Genomic DNA, 20,979 nt, shown 5'->3' on the forward strand with positions numbered 1-20,979 from the left:
TATTTTAAATTAAGAGCAACATACATGAGTACCTGAAACCCTCATTTACATTTGAGGAGAGGGAATAACATTCTGTTTGAACAAATGTGAGACTATAACACAGATGAAAATAACTTGAAGTGAATAAGACCTATCCATTTTTAATGTGATGTCAAATACTTGCGTTGTAGACCGTGTTCGGAATTTGAACTATTTATTGAAACCAATACGGATGTACCCAAAGTTGAGATTCATCCTTCAGTACCAGAACAATTTCAAATATGTACTATATGAACACAAGTATCCAGTGGATCTTAACGATGTGACCTTCTCTTCTTCTTCTCCATAATATTCTTCTTGCTTTGCTATAAGTATTTTTGTGCAGTAGAAGTTAACAATGTGGTTTCTGGTACTAAACGTGGCAGCCATTTTACTTTAGTCACCTTGCTCTTCACTTCCCTTAAGGTTAACTTCGAGTGAACTGAAAGTGGTTTAAACATGTGGAGACAGACACAAGCACAGGAAGGGCTCAAAATACCCCTCTGATAGTTCATTCACGACCACTTAAGAAAGGAGAGCTGTACAACATGGTCATTCATTTTTGTTCTTTTCAGATGAATATCAATATTGGAAAGACTTAGGCCCTCGTTACGAGAAGCCCAGAAAATGGATTGATATTTTCCCACCTGGGAGCTACCAATATTGGTTACAGAAACTCCAAAATAGGGAAAATCCAGTCCATTATGAGTTATTTTTTTGTTTTCTTCTTCTTAAGTTCTATATAATCAGTCACTGAACCCTCCAAAGCACTTCACCTCTTACCTGCTCTTGTTAAGGTCTTGTAGATCGGGCACATGTAAAATCCTGTTACTGGGGGATGGCGATTTGGAATGGGAATTAACCAGAGAACCGCCATCTCGGTGTAAAGTTCTTTGGGCCGTGATTCTGATAGCTCATTCAATTCCAGATCCCAGCGAGCACCTTCTAAAAACAGTCCATGAATATAGCAGCCCTGGGCTGGTCGTTCCAGCAGCTCTGACACGGGTGTTTTCAAGACCTTATTGTGAAATGGGATGAAAACAGCATACATTTAGAGAACCATTCAAAGCATGCCACCAACCCTATCATCTGCATTTTTTCCAAACATCATCTTTCCTTCAGTTAGGCAGGGTCCAAAACTCCCTATCAGTTCATACCAAGTTAGCAATGAAGTTATTACTCGTAAAGTAGCCCCAGATCAATTTCTTCTGCCAACTAACACCAATTTAGGCAAAATATTTCTTGAAGATGGTCACTCCTAGGCTGACACACTTACAGTCTTTCTTGGCACATCTCAATAGTCCCAGATCATGCTTAAGGTCACCAGTGTCCTCAAGACACGGACTTATGACAGATTAATGAGTCTGGCAGTTTTTACTAGAACACAGCAATTACTATTAAAGTTAAAAATAAATATCATTTATTGCATATTTACAACTCAAAATATTTCAACATAATGGCACCAAACAGAAAAAAATGCGTTATTAAAAGAATGCTTTGTGTAGTGGAACGTTTGGTGAGTGATTTTATACCTACATGACATGCTTCACTTACTATTCAATTAAACATTTCTCATCACTGTTTATTCAGTTATACAGTTATCTATCAACTGCTTTTTCCCGTTATTTCTACGAAACAGAACTTAACATTTATTGAGCGATTATATTTTTTATCAACACTGATATATTTATTCTTTAAAAACTTTATTATCTATATGTTACCTTACGATGAGATGCAAATTCCATATCACATGATTTTAACTTTCATTTCCGTATTTATCCAGATCTACTTACCTTATTATACCTTTCCATTGGAAATAACAAAGTAACAATGTATATTTTCCTTCCACAGATATTTCCCAGTCCATTCAAGTTATGGCTAATTTTCAAATGCAAATTCTTTAACTATCAGAATATATGACACTATTAAGGAACTTTAGAGCAGTTCAACTCATACTCAACATTAACATCTTTCAAGCTTATCGGAATCTCATAGTCAATAAGTATGGACTATGACTAGGCGCCCCCCTCGCCTAGGTGAGGGGTGCCCTTAGTCGCGCCATGAAACCGAGCTTCAGTTGCAGAGGCTGGTTTGGGTGGTCAGATTTCACGATGACATGTGGGTACACGTTTGGAAACTGAAACCTATCTCATTTTTGGTATATAAGGCAGCTTCCCTGGGTTCTCCTCCTCTTTGTCTCCTTAGACCCAGGGAAGCCGCAAGAACGTCGGAAACGAGGGGGGAGTGTGGCACAGGGGTTCAGGGAGGCCGTGGCATAGCGGTGAACGGTTGTTCGCTCAGTTAAGTGATCTCTCGATTCCTTATGGGCAACGTTGCAGTTTTCTATCGTCGACTTCATTTCATTTGAAGGTTGCGGCAATGGCGGAGGGCGTACCTATCTCTCAATGTCCTTTTCAGACTGCAGAGATAAAATGTTGGGCTGCGAGCTATTTCATAACACATTTTTGCTGGTGTAATATGTCCCGCATAGCCGCTTTTATAGTTGCGGCAGGTAGCGGTGTAGGTTGGGACGGGCCCGTAGGCGATTGGGGCGTGAGGCGGTATAATTCTGGAGGCTGCGGAGATCTCGTAGGGCGTACCCATTTGTGCACGTCTTTTTCAGAATGCAGAGGATGAAACGTTGGGTTGCGAGCGGTTTCATAACGGGCAGGCACATTTTGCTGGTGTAATCTGTCCCGCATGTTTAATGTGCCGGTGTTGGGTTTTATCTATCAGGGTGGCACTCCATGTTACTGAGGAAACTCGAACTGCTGAAACACGAACAGTTCGTACCATACCCGTTGTTATGTCTATGTACTTACCTGTCTTCAAGGAGGCCCGTACTACTCACTGTACAGTCTGCGCTCCATGTGACCGTGGAAACTTGAACTGCTGATGTTTGTATTATACTCGTTGTTTGTCTATGTGTGCCTCATTAAGTGTGCACTCCTCATGCTGCCCACGCTGTACCGGTAGGACAGGCGCCAGAGAGAAGATTGCATTGGTGTGCTGCGGAGTGCGTGACGATGTGCCTTTGTGGTGCGGTGGTTTTTAGCGCCATTTCACACAATGTGAGCAGGGGATGCGATGCTCGGTTCAGAGGTGCATTTTCACACAATCTCTGAGGGGGCCCCACAGGGGGCGCACAGCATAAATTGTTGTCTGTCACCAAGCACATTCAGGTGGGCTGCACCCATTAAAGTGACAGCATCTGTCATCAAACTGGCAAGAGGCTTATTTGAGCTGAACTTCCTTTCATGTCCAGTCTACAGTTCATGGTCAGCCCGCCACGTGAATGAACAAAAACACGCGGGGAAGCGTGCGCGCGGCAGCTAAGAAAGCACGAGTGATTGCAATTGTTGTTTTGAACCTTGTTTCATGAGCAATAATGAAAGATGCTCTGCATTTGAAAGGGCTCATTATATAAATAGTTTCTATGCTTGTAAAATCCTCTGTTATTTACACATAACAATTAAGTCAAACACGTGATAGCCTATCTATTTCTGTCATCTTGGTCAAGATTCGACATTGAAGGTGCACGCTTTTTAGATACGTTTGCAATAAAAAGTCGGCAGCAGAAACTCGCTTTGGTAAAGGTCTCCCAATTACTGACATCTTTACGGGGGGCCGGGGTAAACATACATTTGGTTTTCTTGGCAATTAAGCAGCGGGGAAATGTTTTCCAAACTCGTCTACCATTGTAACCTTAGCATTAACTACTGAAAGGTCGTCTGTTCTGGCAGTCTATTTACATGAAGCAATATTTCGGCAGTTAAGTTGAATAAAAGAAATTAACCTTCTACTATCCAAGGAAAATGTCGCTCTGCCTGTAAGGTCTTGGCGGCTGTGTAATTTACATAATATAATTACCTTTTGTAATTACTTACCAATGCTGTGTTATGCTACTATTTTAAAGCTGTACAGGGCATTTGAATCATTACAGTTGTGTGGGTTAAGTGCAGAAAACCCATTTAGGTCTCCCCAGAGGCGCTTGAAACAGCACAGTGGGTTACACAGTCATTGGACTTTACTTGAGGTGAACCTCAAAATGGCCGCCATAAACATGTATTGGAAGTGGTAGTCGTGCATAAATTATTGTTTCTTTGTATTTATGTTTCCTGGCTATTTTAACTGAGAGCAGAACTACGCAAAGGAACTGCAGCACACTTTAAAAAATGTTTTTATAGTAATGCAGAATTCTAGGCCACAGAGGCAGATAAATCACTGTGAGATAGCAAAGGCAGTTTAATAATAAGTTAATTAGTCAGCCTTTTTTGCTGTGTATGGAGCTTCCACATTATGGTCCATTTAAATGTGTAATGCGCGCTTAAGTGCAACATTTCGTCTATAAGAAATATTACAATTCTAGAAAACTAATTTGAATGCTTGATATTAAGAATAACAAATTGAAATGATGGTGCAAAACAATAATTTTAGCGCTTTTTCTGGTGATGCTAGTTAGCATTTTTAAGTATGTTGTATTCGCGAAAGTGATGTCATAGCCTGAGATTAGGCAGAGCATTATGTAGAATCATGCAGTGAAAACGTATGCATGCAGAAGGATGCATAACGGCTCGGTGGGCGTAGGAGACTTGAACTCTGTCAAGGAATATTTTGCAAACAAGTAACTTTGGAGGTTACATAGTCACAATTACTATAGGAGGCGTTAAAGCCAGACGTGCTGAGTTAGCATATGGGAGTTCAGGGTTCGAGTCTCGGAGCTGGATCCGAGCAACATTTATGATGCTTAGTGTACATATTGTATGTGTGCAGTCGTAGGGCCGAGCCTCCTCATTGGTGGATAAATGAATGCATCTTATTTTGTGTAATTAAGGCAGAAGCGCACCAAACAATAATGGCTTGTTATTCTCTTCCCTTATATGATCGTGGGAGGCGCACCGTGAAAGCATGGCGGCAACATGCTCTCAAGACGGAACCTAGCAGGAACTTCGGGATGGCCGACATTTCGGTACCAGCAGATATGGGAAGGATTCCGTGTGCCGTGGGGTATCTGGTTCGTATGGTATAGGAAATTGGGATAAAAAAAAAAGGGGTAGTTATAGCCTGGCCTGTGAGAGCCATGCAGTCCCTCTCCTTGCACACTAATGAGGCGGAAACACAAAAGGCGTTCTTTCTAATATATCCAAGCTCCGGTCCCCATGGGCAAGGATAAGACTGGGATGGTTGGTCAGCCACTTTAAGTAACACTATCGTACAATGCTGGGGAGGTATATCCAGCGGAGTCTTGCTTACAGATGTAATATCGCTTGCAGGGCTAAGTGCCCCGGCAGTAATAAGATCAGCCGTTGGTCACTGACGTTTTCAGTTATTCTGTCCTAATACTACTGCTAGTGGCAATGGTGGCTAAATTGCTACAGGGTAAGTAGGTCCGGCCAGTGTCGACTGGGTCAGTTCGGTACCAGCCTACATCTAACATAATGGCTGGGGTGATAGCAAAAGGGGTGAACTAATTCCCGGCATTAATAGGTAGTTTCTCATTGGGTTCTCACGGTCCTACTACTGAGTCTAAATAGCCAGTGCCAGATCCTTTTAAAGGTGATTGTCGCAAGAGGACCGCCTTCCACCCAAAGTTGGGATAATCAGTCCGTGACCATGCGGAGCAGAATATATTCCTTTCCTCAAGGGTGGTTAGGACAACTTTCAGTGCCACCTTACTAGGGACAGTACATGTACACAAGCACACCACTTACTGGGGACATGAGAAATATCTGGATATTATATATTGTTTGGCTGCACCGGCAACTACTATTTGAGTGAGTACATGATCAGATTAAAAAAAAAACAAATAGTAAGAACAATAATAATATTAATAATAATAATAATTTCTACAGCTACTGCTTGCCTGGAACAAGGGCTGTCTTATTGCTGGGCACTTAGGTTCAATAAAAAGTAATACGCACTTGGGTTAAATAGAAGTAATAAGCTTAAGAGACTGAATAAGTGTCACCAGTCCAATGAAATACACTGGTCTTAGCAGGTAGAGGAAAGTATTTAGCAAAATCTACGCTGAGCCACTTACCTGGGGACAATGTAGTAGGAGGTGGTGTATCAGTTGGATCAGACAACGGGTCCAGCCTCTCTACAGGCTGCTTGGTAGAGGTGGTGATTAGGTACCGTATTCATTGGCTTCATCTCGGGTGTGGAGTAATTACACATCATGCGGTATATTGTCATAAGTAAGCCAGCCTGGGATACCATCGCGTGGACATCTTGCCATTTGGTCTTAACTGTGTATAGACAAGCACCAACCCCCACATAGGGAGCAGCCTCGGTCAGCAGGGGGAAGCTGTACATCAAAGGAAATTTTCAACTCACGCAGAACATTAAATGGCAGGGCGTGAGTGAGGGATCCCGGCAGAAGGGACACCTTAGAGCTTGCTGGGCTCTGGGCGGGCGAGTGAGGGGGCTGACCTGCTGTTGGTTCCGGACTTTCTGTCCTGACTTGTGATGCTCGGTGGATGTTCTTCGGGTGTTGCGCTGGGCTCCAGGCACACTGGCTAGGACAATGTGCTATTGGAGGCCCGGGTGGGGTCGTTTCCTCCAACATGCAGGGCACTGGGAATACAGAAGGTGGTACAGATGCTGACGTGTCTCTGGTTCCGGTCAAGTTGGCATGGATTCTAGACTGGGATAGGGAGCAGGAGTCTTGGTAGTTGGTTGGGAAGCAGGTCAAACTCAGGAGTAGGTAAAGGGTGTGTTAAACTCTCACTTCCGGTACAAGCTGGCCAGGTGTGGGGGATTACACCTGGGAGCATGTATCCTAGGGGCAGTGCTTACGTTGTAAAAGAGGGAGGGCAGGTGCCCAGATTTCTGCTGCTGAGAAGCACACTATTAAATATAAGTGCCGGTTCCCCTAAATAACTTTAGTGGCCATCACGGGCTTCCATTGACTCAGAGTAAGCACTGCCCAGTGGACCATTGTTTTGTGCGTGCTCCCCCCCCCACCTCCGTGATGGTGGAGGATATGGACATGTGGTGAAGTTGTCACAATAATTTCCCGTACATTCCCTTTAAGAAGGAGCAGGGATGCCCTGAGTGGAACATGGGAATGGTTGTTGCAAGGTGGGGCCGGCTGGCAAACTGCGCACAGCGGCTGTCACAATAAGTATGTGCTTCTCCCCTGATGGGGAAGGAGTTGGACATGCGGTGAAGTTGTCACAATCATTTTCCGGTACATTCCCTTCAAAGGCGACAATATTGAGGTTGGAAGTGATTCCGCAAATAGCCTGGGCCGGTGGGGTTCAAGTAAAAGCCATAAACGAATCGGTAAAAAAGTTGAACCATTCCATAAAAAGCATTTTAACAAAGCCCTCCATGGGTACTATTAGACACAAATTGCTACATCCCGGGATGAGGGAGTTGTTCCATGAGGATGGGGTGTATCTGTCTGCCAAGGGGATGGCGATCTTTATCCACACTGTACTGGGGGCTATTGTGGAGTACAGCCAGCGCCAGGTAGAGGGGGAGGGCGAGTGCGCCAGGGACCTTCTCGCCCTGTGGCGGAGCGCTGGCAGTTAACACCAAAGGGGGCATGCGCAACAATGGAGGTTCAGCGACTGGATAGACCCCAAGAGGGGGTACGATGGAACTGTGAAGTGGATAGGCGGGGAGGGGACTGACCTACTGGTGGTCCTGGACTATACTGCCAAGGGTAGGCGCGGGGAGGGGACTGACCTGCCGGTGGTCCTGTCTCTACTGCCCTATCCCGCAACGTATTGACTGTGTGGACTCTTTGGGAGGCTGCCTGTGTTCAGGTACCTCGGTGTGCCGGTGCGCTATGCGGTGCCCAGTATTTCAAGCAATTCAATGTTTGCTGTAGCGCGTTGGGGCCTGCCGTCACAATGTGCGCAGTTGAGTGGGTCGGGCGAGTCGTCCAACAAATTTAAGTACATGTGTATGGCAAAGCTAAAATCAATTGTAATATTATGCCTAATTTCCTTACTGCCTTTGACATGTGGCAATGTTTGCTGTAGCGCGTTGGGGCCTGCCGGCACAATGTGCCCAGCTGAGTGGGTCGGCCGAGTCGGTCAACAAATTTAAGTACATGTGTATGGCAAAGCTGAAATCAATCATAATGTTATGCCTAATTTCCTTACTGCCTTTGACATGTGGATGTTGCAAAAAGTCTGTTGCTGTGGATCATGATATATATCCAAGTAGTACTTTACTCCTGTAATGATTGTGTAGATTTATATGATTTGATGTGAATAAAAGTCTATGCCTTGGACAACATAACCGATGTTTGGATATTCTTGGGCCCAGTGGGCGCTGAGGGGTGTTAGAAGTGAGGGGGAGTGAGTGTTTCATTGTGCGCGTACTATACCTGGTACACTGATTAAAGCACTCAAGGGCATTGGTTGTAATTTATCAAAAGAATAAACGCAGCGCGAAACCCAGATTCATAAATTGCAATGGTTGGCAGACTTGTCCCCTTTAGTCAGGCTGGAGGAGCTGGATAAGAGTCAGTCACCTTGTGCAGTCACGTACAATTCAAAGCTGCCAAACCTCAGTGTTCCTTAGGAGGGTTTCCAGCTTGTGCAGCACCAGCAGACAGTATTTTCCAGTTCTTCCAAGTCTGCCTAAGCCAGTGGGCGGTGTTCTGCCTCCCAGTTGCAAATGTAGTTTTTGGTGCTGGCACCAGAGTTCCTTGCCATCCATTGAACAGTCCTCATTCTGGATACTAGCTCACAGTGGCTGGGAGTTGGCTTGGTCACTCACTTCCATGTTCCAACGAAGAATCTTATCTTCCACTGGAAGATCATTTTTGGTGCCTTATTGTGACCCTGATCCTCAGTTAGAACATACACAGTTCTTGGGATTGGTGATCACAACCGTTTCCCATTGTTTCAGCAGCCTCTCTTCTGCTTCCAAGCTATGCATCACACACACTAGGGGTCTGGCTGCCTTTCCGATGAATTCAGACGTACAGCCAGCGCATATACAACTCTTGGCTCCATTAACCACATGCCACACAAAACCTCCAACCTTATGGTTGAGATCTGGTCCAAGTCCTTTACATGCACTTGGCAGGATAGCAGTCTTCAACACATTAGGCTTGCTGGAGTAAACTGCTCTCTCCCTGAAGCTTTGACCTCAAACACCATAAGATATAGTGAACCTAACAAAGATGGAGGGATGTCCCTGCTCTAACCCGCCTCCCCAAAGCCGCACACTAGTTACAAACAGGTTTTTCAGTTACGGCAAGACCACTGCAAAATGGGTGGCAAGCTTGAAGCTCTTCAAAATATCACAATCCTAAAATGTAAAAAAATGGAAGGCCCCTAGAGAAACCCAATATCCATGAACCCACTCTCCTTAGGAAAACAGGTCTGCACATTATATCCTGTCTCTTCAACCTCATACAAGGAACTATGGAATCTATATGGCACATTAGGCTGGCCCAACCTCATCCTTGCACAACACTTTCCTTTCTTATCTCTGTGGTCCTACCATTTACAAGTCTCTCAGGGAGCAGGCACTCTCTCACCAGCACTCACTCGGCAATGCGGTCTCAGTACAAAAGATATGACAGCTGTGCCTGCACTTGAGACATTAAACACAGTTCATTTACTACCAGCAGTCGCACAAGGAGTCTTTTAATTTCCTGCCACACTTTGAGGGAAATACAAGCAATAAGAAGTTAGTGAATTCGCAATGTGCAGAGTAAAAATACTAGCAGAATCTAGTGAGCGGAAATGTGCAAAAAAGCAGATTTTCCTACATATTGTTACTAGTATTGCTGGGACTATTACCCAGACACATTACCAAAGATCTTCCCATGCTTCAAAAAGTGAGAAGGATGGATATTTCACACAAAAGAATAAACTGCCAAAAGAGGTGGTGAACTAGATAGTTATTTATTTATTTGATTGATTTGCAAAGCGCTGGCTTGTGACAAGACCCCACTTCATTGTACCACAGCATTCATAGCCAGGAGAGTTTACCACAAGATGACAGTAGATGGAGTGCAGCTATTGACTTCAGAGGATCTTATGTTACGTGAGTGCACTATCACGCGTGAGGGTATCCTGGCAATGAGAATGTGTGTGTGCCTAGGCATGCCTATGGTATATAGGTTAAGTGAAAAGACAGGTCTTCATCTTCTTGTAGAATTCAAGGAGAGAGGAGTCTCTGATGTGCAGTTGGAGGTCGTTCCACGCTTTAGGAGGAATGTAAAAGAACACCCATCCTCCTCATCTGGTTCCATGTATGCGTGGAATGTGTGTTAGGAGAAGTCCTATGAAGCGGAGGTGTCTGGGTGGTTGGTGGAAGGAGACGCAACTGTTCAGGTAGGTGAGGCCTGAAGTCTGTAGTGCCTTGAATGTGTGTATGACGAGTTTGAAATGAGCGTGTTTGTGTATCTTGAGCCAGTGTATTTTCCTGAGGTGTGGTGTGATGGGGATTGTGTGTGGGAGATTGAGAACGAGTCTGGCTGCCATGTTCTGGATGATTTGTAGTCTTCTAGTGGGTTGTTTGGTGATCCTGGGTAGTGGGTATTCCCAAAGTCCAACTTGCTGGTGACTAGGGTGCGAGTGTCAGTTTATCTAGTGTTGCTTTGGAGCCATTTGAAGATATTCCTTAGCATCTTCAGGGTGTAGAATCAGAATGTAGTGACAGCGCTGACTTGGGCAGTCATGTCCAGTTTGCTGTCAATGATTATTCTGGGGTTCCTGCTTTGGGCTCTGGGTGAGGGCGTGGGCCAGAGTTTGGCGGGTCACCAGTTGGAGTCCCATGGTGCGTTCTGGCCACAGATCACTACTTCTGCCTTTTCTGTGTTGAGCTTTAGACAGTTGGCTTTCATCCAGTTAGTGGCTTCGGTCATTCAGGCAATGAACTTTTTTCTTGTGTCGGGAGGTCTTGTCTGAGAGGAGAACATGAGTTGAATGTATTCTGCTTATGAGAGGATGTTGAAGTTGTGGGCATGGATGACACTGGCCTGAGGATCATGTATGCATTAAAGAGGGTGCGGCTGAGAAATGAGCCTTGAGGCACTCCACAGATGAGTTTGTGGGCTTCCAAGGAGTGAGGTGCCAGGCTGACAACTTTTTTTCTATACGTTAGGAAAGAGCAGATACAGCAGAAAGCGGATCCTTTGATGCCAATATCGTGCAAGTGCCTCATGAGGAAGGAGTGTGAGACTGTGTCGAATTCTGCAGAAAGGTCAAGGAGAATGAGGGCTGACTTGTCTCCTCTGTCAAGGATCATGTAGATGTCATTGGGGGCCGCAATGAGTGCTATTACTGCACAGTGGTGGGACCTGAATCCAGACTGAGTGGCATGAAGAAGCTGGTAGTTGCTGAGGTGGTCGGTTAGACATTGTTTGACTAGTTTCTTTAAGAGGTTGGCTGGGTATTGTAAGAGGGGGATGGGTCGGTTGTTGAAAAGTGTGCGGTTTCTTTCTTGAGCACGGGCATGGCAGTGTCATATTTCCAGGTGTTTAGGAATGTGTCTGAGTCAATGGAGGCATTGAGGATGGGCGTTAGTGCTTTGCTAATCACTTGGAGTCCTTTAGTGAAGGCAAAGTGGGGGCAAGGGTCAGATGTAGCCCCAAGTGGATGATCTTCATGGTAGAAGCAATTTCAACAGTGGTGATGCAGGCCAGAAGGTCAGGATTCATTCATTGACAGTAAAGAGAAATTGAGATGAGAGAGGGTCAAAGTTGCTGTTTATAGAGGTGATTTTGTTGCTGAAGAATTCAGAGAGCTTGTTGCAAAGGTCCTGTGAGCGGGTGATGTTGCTGGAGGGGGCAGGAAACACATTGAAATCTTTGATAATCGTGAAGATTTCCTTGCTGCTGTTAGTGCTGGCATCGATGCGATCTGCAAGAGCTGTGCGTTTGGTGTTCCATATCTGCTGGTGGTAGCCTCTTAGGGCTGATTAGAAGATGTCTTTTTCTTAGGTGTCTCAACTTCTACATTTGCTCTTCAGTTGCTTACAGTGGCGTTTTGTCAGCCTGAGTTCCTCTGTGTACCAGCTGGCTTGTGGTCGTGCTCTTGCTTTTCGGGAGCCAGGGTGTCGGTGGATGCAGTAATGCAGCTGTTGAGGTTTTTGATGGCTTTCATCAACTTGCAGGTGTCTCCATCTGGTGAGGGTAGAGGGCTGTGGCCCACTCTTTTTCGGAGATGCTTTTCCAGCCTCAGTGGGTGGTTCCGGTGGTAGTATGTCTGTGTTGGAGCAGGATGGGTATGCTGAAACTGACACAGGTGTGGTCTGTCCCAGTCATAGTTTCTGGCTTGTTGACTATGATATTGCTGATTGAGTAGAGAATCGAGTTCAGTAGATGTCCAGCGCTGTGGGTAAGTTTGGTCACGTGCTCGGTGAGGCCACACATTCTGAGATTTTCTACAAGGGCCATAGAATTTGGGTCAGAGTGGTCTTCCAGGTAAAAGTTAAGTTCCCTGAGGAGGATGAGAGCACTGGTGTTGATGATAAGCAGTGCGATGAAGTCAGTGATGTTGCAGGCAAAATTGATGCGGGGTCTTGGTGGTCTGTATATGAGGGTCCTGCCCAGGGAGTAGTTGGCTGTCATGGTTATCTTGAATGTGAGGTGTTCCATGTAGGGGGTTCCATGCAGGTGGTGCAGCTGATGGCATCTTTGAATATGACACTGACTCCACCTCCGGGCTCGTGCTGATGGTCTTACCAAACGATCTTGTAGTTGGCGGGGATGGCTGTAGTGATGTCCACTGGTCAGGTGAGGTTTAGTCACGTTCCTGTGAGAAAGAGCAGGTCCGCAGCATGGTCGTGGAGTAGGTCCCATATCTCTGTGGTGTATTTGGTAAGCAAGTGTGTGTGTTAAGGAGCATGCATAAGAGTGGGGTGTGTTGTTTGAGGTGTGTTTGGTCTGTGTGAACATAAGCAGGTGGTTGCTTTGTGTGAGTGTGAGCGAGTGAGGAGCTGGGTGCTGTTGATGCAGGAGTGGTGGGTGTTGGGTGTGAGAGAGTAGATGAGAACTTGCAGGAGGCCCATGTGAATGGTTCTTCCTTGTTGTGTGGTGTCGTGAGGCAGCAGTGCGGCAAGCGCCGACTGAGGTTAAAAGCATGGAGGAGCGCAGCAGTTTATTGGTGGCTAGGGGGAGAACTAGGGTTCCTGGTGTTGGGTGTGGTCCAGGCATGGATGGGCAAAAACAGACTTGTCTTTGGTACACCTGCTGTGTGCCCGCACTGCAGCGCCATTCAACGGTCCTGTGAGAAATCAGTAATGTCCGTTCCTGTGCAGATGGATGTTGGGAAATCTCTTAAGAAATTAAGTTACTTACCTGTAACTGCAGTTATCCAGTATTGGTATCTTTCATAGATTCACATGCTTAAATCATTCCCTGTTGTCGAAGTGGGAGTCCTACTGTACGATAGTAAGCTGCAAGGCTTGTACCATAGGCCATAATGATGATATTAGTCACCTTTATAGTCTATCTAGGTCCTTTGTAAAAAAAGAAAGAGGTTGTGCCGCGTGTAAAGACAGCGGCCATTCAGAGGAGCAGTGCCCCATGTTTATCATTTGATTAATTGGAGCGCCAACGTAAGCAAATCCCTTGTGATTGCTTCAAGCTTGGATATTTACCAAGCACACTGAAATAAACTATTGTTCCGGTACTCACGAATCTCGCAGAGATACAAAGAAGTGTCTGACACATAATTCATGTGTGACCAGTCGTATGGGTCAAATGTAACTCTCCTTTCACAGTCCTGAAGATGGTCTAACGGACTCATGCCAACAAGACCGAAACGTCGACAAGCTCATCTATTTTCTCTAATAATTGAGTTTCGCAGGAATTGTTTTCTATGTTATTAGATTCTTTCTTTGTCTATATGATTTTCTGAAATAGATGATATTACATATGATTTGAAGGTTGCAATTTTTGTATATTGTTTTTTCTCCTCTATCATTGTGCTTCTGTTATCACAATTTGTACTCCCCCCCCCCCCTTTTATTCTTGTTGTTTTTCTATAAATGAACAAAAATCTTTTTTTTTTAAATCTACACCTGTGTTCTTAAATTGCTTTTGATATATTTAAGTTAGACTTCAATTAACAAATTGATGTTCCTGATTTCTTCAAGGTCAGTCACCAGTTGAGACTGAACTATTAAGTTATTCGCATAAGTTACTAGACTGAGCATTATTAATGAAATCCCTTGTAGGCACAGTTACTCTTTCTATATCGTAAATTCCCAAGCCTCCAAGGGTATATTGGGTTTCGCACTTTTTTCTACTATATATAGCCAATCAGGCAACAGCACCCTCTAGAACACTCCAGACAAAGGCTGAAACTCTCAGATTTTCAAGCACAAGCGGGAATAGAACATCTCAACCTATGAGGGGAGCCTCTATGGGGAGGAGGGTGGGTCACATGTGAGTCTATTAAAGATACCAATACTGGATAACTGCAGTTAAAGGTAAGTTACTTAATTTCTTATCCAGTACTGTGGCATCTGTCATAGATTCACATGTTTGAATAAGAATAGCAAGCAGTATGCAACTGTATAGATATACATAACTATACACATAAAGGTACCCTTGTGGATGGTGGGCAGCAATGTAACATGGTATGCATCAATCTCTGAAATATGAATGCAACAATGTAAATTGTTAAAATATAGTAATCAGAGAAAACGCACTCTCAGTTTTGAAGGCTCACCTCAGTGGAATACATGGCGTAAAACTACATGCCCCAAGGCAGCATATCTTTTGTGGGCAGATTCCAAACAGTAGTGTTGAGTTAATGTATGAGCACTTTTCCATGTTGCAGCTCTGCAAATTTTATCCAGTGAAATACCAGCAAACAGGGCTGCTGAAGTAGAAACTGTCCTTGTAGAGTGCATTCTTGATTTAGCTGAGAGTGGCTTTCCTGCCTTGCAGTGATGGAACTGAATCGAGGCAGCTATCCATCTGCCAATGGTAGCTTCGGTAAGTACGTACCCTTTTTGAGGGAGACCATAAGAGATGAGTAACTGATCAGATTTTCTGAATTGCATAGTTCTTTGTAGACAGAACCTGAGACATCTCTTGATGTCCAAGGTGTGAAGAGACTGTTTAGCTGGCAATTTCGGATGTGGAAAAAAGGTACGCAAAATGATAGGTTCATTTAGATGAAACTGTGATGGCACCTTGGGGGTGAACTTAGGGTTTGTACACAGCATAACATACTCATCAGTAAAATGGAGGAAAGGCTCCTGAATAGTAAAGGCAACTCTTCTGGTTGATGTGAGGGCCAGCAAGAGAGCAACTTTCCAAGTTAGGAACTTGAGATCCGCCTTGTGGATAGGTTCAAAGGGCGGATCAAAGGGCGACTTCATGAGTTGTAGGAGAACCACATTGAGGTGCCATTCTGGTGGAGGAGCTTTAACTGGAGAGAAGGTTCTAAATAAACCCTTCATGAATTGTTTGATTATTCTGGATAAATAGAGAAAAAGTGAATTAGTGGTACACCTGAATCTAGATATTGCCGCAGGGTGAACCTTTATTGATGAATGCACCAAACCTGAATGAGCTGGAGATAACAAGTATGGAAGAACTTGTTCTGGTGATTATTCCAAGGGATGGATATTGGAAGCTTCGCACCATAAGCAGAACCTTTTCCAATTCAGCTTGTATGTCTTGTTTGTGGAGTCAGCTCTGGCTTTGGCCAGAATGTCTCTACAGAATTCAGAGATATTTACTTTACAGAACACATGAAATTTAAGAGCCATCCAGGCAATTGAAGAGATGCCGGCTCGGGGTAGAGAATCTGGCCTTTGTTCTTTATTAGAAGGTTGTGTTTCCTGGGAAGACGAATGAGTTGGGCTTAGGAGAGAAGGAGAAGCTCGGTGAACCAATGTTGTCTGGACCACCGGGGAGCAATGAGAATGAGGCGACATCCCTCCAGCTTCAATTTGGTGAGAATCCTCAGAATGAGAGGGAAGGGGGTAAACCGTTCGCATAAATTCAAGACCATCTCATTGAAAGGGCATTTCCACATGACCCTGGGATTGGGTATCCACTGGCATAAAGTCAGCATTTTGCGTTCTTGTTGGTTGTAAAAAGGTTTAGTGCAGACTTGCTACATTGTGCATAAATTCCATTTAGCACTTGTTGATCTAGTTCCTATTCGGGGCAACAGCCCGTTGTTCTACTGAGCGTCTCTGCTGTGTTGTTGATCCCTGGAACATGTATTTCTTTCAGGGTGATTTGGTGTGTTTCATACCATCTCCAGAGGGGTGAGCCTCTTGAGAAAGAAAGAGAGAGCTTGTGCTGCCTTGTTTGTTGATATAGAATATGCTGGTCATGCTTTCTGTCCAAACCAACATGGATGCTTCTGCAATACGTGGTTGGAAGGCTTGAGGAGTGAGAAAAAGCACCTTTAATTCCAAGTGGTTGATCTGGAGTGATTTCTGAGATTGCAACCACCTTCCTTGAATCCTAAGATCCTGTAAATGACCACCCCAGCCCTCCAGAAAGGTGTCAGTGGTGAGGATGTAATCCGTTGTTAGAGTCACCAAATGTGAGACCTTGAGATAAATGAGGCAGTTGGGACCACCAAATTAGCATCTCTTGCATTCCAGAGGTGATAACTATCAAGTCGTCGAATGAGCAGGTTGATTGGACCCATTGAAACTGAAGCTCTTCCTGTAGTGCCCTCATCTTCAGTCTAACCAGTGGGACTAGGTTTATGGATGAAGACATCATGCCAAGGAGCGACTTGAACATCCGCCCTGAAACTGACTTTCTTTGTGAGATTTTTAATGCCAGGTTTGGCAATCGCTGTTGCCTGTCCAGTGAGAGATAGACCTTGTTGTTGATGGTATTCATCTTGGCTCCTAAGAAAATCCTCATTTGCCTTGGGAGAGTGGAGAACTTCTGGTACCTGACTGTGAGTCCCAACTTTAGTAATAATGTCTTGGAGGCCTGCTGCGGTGTGGAAGCCTTTAGCAGCCAGTCATCTAGGTAAGGAAATACAGGACGGCCTTATTTACGAAGTGTGGCTGCCACTGGCGTGAGACATTTTGTGAAGATCCGCGGGCAGACTTAAGTCCAAACTGGAGGACTTTGAACTAGAAATGGGCCCCAGCTACGGTGAAACGGAGATACTTGCGATTCTTTGGATGTATGGGAATGTGGAAATAAGCATCTTGCAAATCCAGGGACGTCACAAAATCTCCACTGTTCAAGAGATGGAGAATGTTGGAAAGAGAAACCATTTGGAAAGACTTTTGCGCAGAAATTTAATATTCTGAGGTCTAGGATGGGTCTGCGCTGCCCTGACTGGGAAGCAGGGACCCACTCTATTGCTCCTTTTGCCAACATAATATGAGCTTCCTTCCATAATAAGTGAAGGTGAGGTGAATGTGCTCCTTTTGGAGGGTTGACTGTAGGTCTGTGCACAAATTCCAGAGTGTATCCATAAGTTACTAAATCCAACACCCATCTGTCCAATGTTATTTTCTGCCATTGTGGGAGGTAGTTTGAAATGTTCCCAAACACCTGACTGGAAGGAGGTGTAGCCGGTACCTGCTCCTGGTCACTGCTTGAGACTGGTTTTGTGATCTTGGGAAACTAGCTTATGCCGCGTTCCCTGCTTTTGTAAGCCACGGCAGGTGGCTGGCAGTAGGGCTGTTGGTAACCTGCTCTGTATTGGGATTGTGGATGATACTGCTGGGATCATTATTATACCCCACTATAAGTGACAAAGCCTTTTCCTTTAGCGTCAGGAAAGGGAAACTTGCAATATTGTAAAGTGCCAAGGGATCTGGCGGTGTCCGTATCGGTCTAAATTTCCAGCAAAGCCTCATCAACATGTTTCCCGAATAGGGACTCACCGTCATAGGCCAAACCAAGAATATTTGTCTGCACCTCCTGTCTAAACGTTGTAGCCTTGAGCCACCCCTATCGTCTTAGAACAGCCGTCCCTGCCAGATGTCAATAACCTGTTGAGGTGATGTCTAGAGTGCAATCAAACATTTCTGATGTGCACTAGAAAATGATTTTCTTTGCCTCTGCTTTAGTATCATTGGGAGTGTGGTCAAGAAGGCTGTTTACATCTGACCACATCTGTCAGTCACAGTGTGCTAAGATAGCCAGTGGATTAGCTGCGCACTGACACTTCCTTATAGTGTTGAGGCATCTACCTTCTTTATCTGGAGGCACTGAAATAGGAATGGAAGGATTCTTAGAACGCCTGTGAGCATCTTGTGAGATGACAGAATCTGGCTTAAGATGGCTAGTCAGGCAGGCTGGAGAATCGTCTGTGGCCTTGTTTTTTTTTTATCAAGGCGTTGAGGAACCATTTCCGGATTTTTCATGATTTTAATACCTTCCTCCCAATATTGTAATCAATGACCGGAATTGCCCTTACGGAATTTCTAGCCTGATCCCTAAAACAATGTAGGAAACAGTCTGATTGTTTGAATGAGGTGGGAAGGTGGAACCTTGCCACTGCTCTATTCATTAAATGATGGAAACCCCCTCTATCTTAAGGGGGGAATCTGCTGGGTGAGGTGGGAGAGGTGATGGAGTAGGAATCAAATAGTCAACCCATTTGTCAGGTGGGTGTTGGGGCTCAGGAATTTCGGCCTCCTCACGGTCATCTTCAGAAAATTAATTGTCCTCTCTTGGGGGTGGTACATTAGGTATCTGTGATATCTTTGGTGTGATAGATGGTGGCAGGTTTACTGGTGTAGCAGGAGGAATAGGGTGAACAGGTGGTGGTTGCTCTTGTGGGGTGTCAGGGAAGCTTCTTTTATAATTCTGCAGCATAGCCTGAAAGTCTTGTAATAAGGAGGCAGGCATAAGTAACTCATCTCTTCTGGGTTGTTGATAGTTATAATAATCATAGTAGCGTCTTGATGGGGCATAATATGATGAACAGTGGTGGTCATTATCATCAGAGTTCTCATCCTGCTATTTTACTTGCAGCTGAGAGGGACTGTAAGCATCCCCATATTAACCCTCTTCATCAGAATCTTGTATTTCCAGCAAATAGCTAGTCACAAGTGGAGATTTCTTACTTGGCGAGGTCAGTCTTGGTATTAAAATTGTTTTTGCAATTTTTACTCTGTTTAGGTCCCATCAAGGATGAGAGTTGCGGGGTCGATGGTGGAACTTGCTCTTGACATGGTGTCGTCGACTATTGAATCACCATCTGTGCCATCGTCACTCCCTCCAACAACAGTAAGACAGCCAACGGTACCTCCGTTGACGGTGAAGATGCCAGCGGTAAATCCGCCAACAATGTCTTCATCGGAGGTGCTGGCGTCAACAGTGTATCCGTCATCGCGCCTTCGTCTGCGGTTTCACCGCCAACGACGATGTCGATGTCATCGGCACTGACTGGACCTCTGTGGAAACAGCCCTTGTTGATGGTGACTTAGTGGGTCGAGCTTCCGTCCACTGTGCTTTAAGAACTGCAGCTGGTGTCATCACCACCGATTTCAACGAGGACGTTTTAGAAGATGATGCTGATGTACCTGTAATCATGTTGTCGACGATTTCTGCCATTTTAATGTTGACGTCTCTGAGGAAGGAGACATCTTTCTCTCCCTTTTCCTGTCAGAGTGAGAAGATAGATGGGATGAGGCTGCCCCTGCGGAGGAAAGTTTCAATGTTTCCTTTCTGAGAGGATATTTTTTTAAGGCTTTTCTACTACCTTCCGCAGCCCCATGGTCAAATGATCCTGACCTTATTTGGGTGGCATGAGAAGAGTCACTGTCTTCACCAGAAGCACAGATGCCTGGTCCTTAGATTTTTTTAAGCTATATAAGAAGACGTCCTTCTCTGTCTCGTAGGTTTTATGAAGAAAGAGGGCAACAGATCCTGCACTCTTTCACCTGATATTGAGGGCAAAAACAGTGGATCATCCACATGAAGTCTCTTTTTCCCACAGGATTTGAAGGATATAAAGAGACCTGTTTTTGAGGAGTCAGATATGGTAAATATATATACAGCAAATACAGAAATAATCTGTAGAAAACTGAGAACAGCCCAGGAAGACACCCTTCACACGACGTGCGGTAGAAACTCTGAAGGTTTCAGCCTCTGTCTGGAGTATTCAAGAGGGTGCTGTTGTCTGATAGGCTATATGTCAAGTTTGGTTCTTTTTTAAAAAGGACCTAGATAGGCTATAAAGGTGACTTGTATTCTCATTATGGCCTACGGTACAAGGCTTAATGCTTACTATTGTACCGTGGGACTCCCACTTCGACGATGGGGAATTATTTAAGCATGTGAATCTATGAAAGATACCCCAACACTGTATAATCTGGGAAATTAAGTCCGCCTGCTTGGCTTCTTCTTTCAAAGTCAGTTTTAGCAGGAAAACAGTTATGTCATTTACTGTGCTGTTTAATGATGGGAAATCCAGTGACGTCTCTTCCAGTGCAGATGGATGACGGTAATCCAGTAATGTCACTTCCTGTGCAGAGAAGCTTACAGTATCTGCTAAAGAAGAAAAATACCTTGACGTGGCCCTGCCCTCTAGTGACAGGGAGGGGTGATCCACAGCTCACTTACAGGTTGGGTGGGTCTCCTTGAAGAGACTGGTTTCCAGGTTTCTCTTGAAGAATATCAGGATCAGCTGATGGTTTATGTCTGAACTCAGTGAGTTTCAAAAGAATGTGTTTAGGTTCTGAAAAACTCCTGTTCTACCACACAAAATTTGTGCTCACATGTCCATGTTAAGACAATAATACGTAAGCAACATACACCAAAAAAAAGACCCCCTAGCTTCTTTACAAATCTACTATATGTAAACTTTTCCAAAAATGCTTCCCTTGCTTCTCTTCCCTTAAAGAATGAGCAAAAATCCCACCCAGCCTAATCTTGTTCAGTGCACATGGTGATAAAAGTACTATCAGCCTTTATATTACCACCATAGCAATAACAGCTGTGTACCTATACTATATAACCTGAATTTCTCGTTTACATTAATTAAGTGACAGGGCAGGACAATGCAGAGAGATCTATGGTCT

General features: G+C 44.6%; 1 protein-coding gene across 1 annotated transcript in view; it reads right to left on the reverse strand.

Moving 5' to 3' along the window:
• The window catches only part of DNAH1 (dynein axonemal heavy chain 1), a 1,256,292-nt gene that overhangs the window by 20,988 nt on the left and 1,214,325 nt on the right, over positions 1 to 20,979 (reverse strand). Inside the window, exon 77 of the mRNA XM_085624793.1 lies at positions 802 to 1,036. Coding sequence (XP_085480919.1) covers positions 802 to 1,036 — 235 coding nt within the window. The remainder of the gene's footprint in view (positions 1 to 801; positions 1,037 to 20,979) is intronic.

The sequence above is a fragment of the Triturus cristatus genome, chromosome 9, assembly GCF_964204655.1.
Source record: "Triturus cristatus chromosome 9, aTriCri1.1, whole genome shotgun sequence".
NCBI classification, from domain to species: Eukaryota; Metazoa; Chordata; class Amphibia; order Caudata; family Salamandridae; genus Triturus; species Triturus cristatus.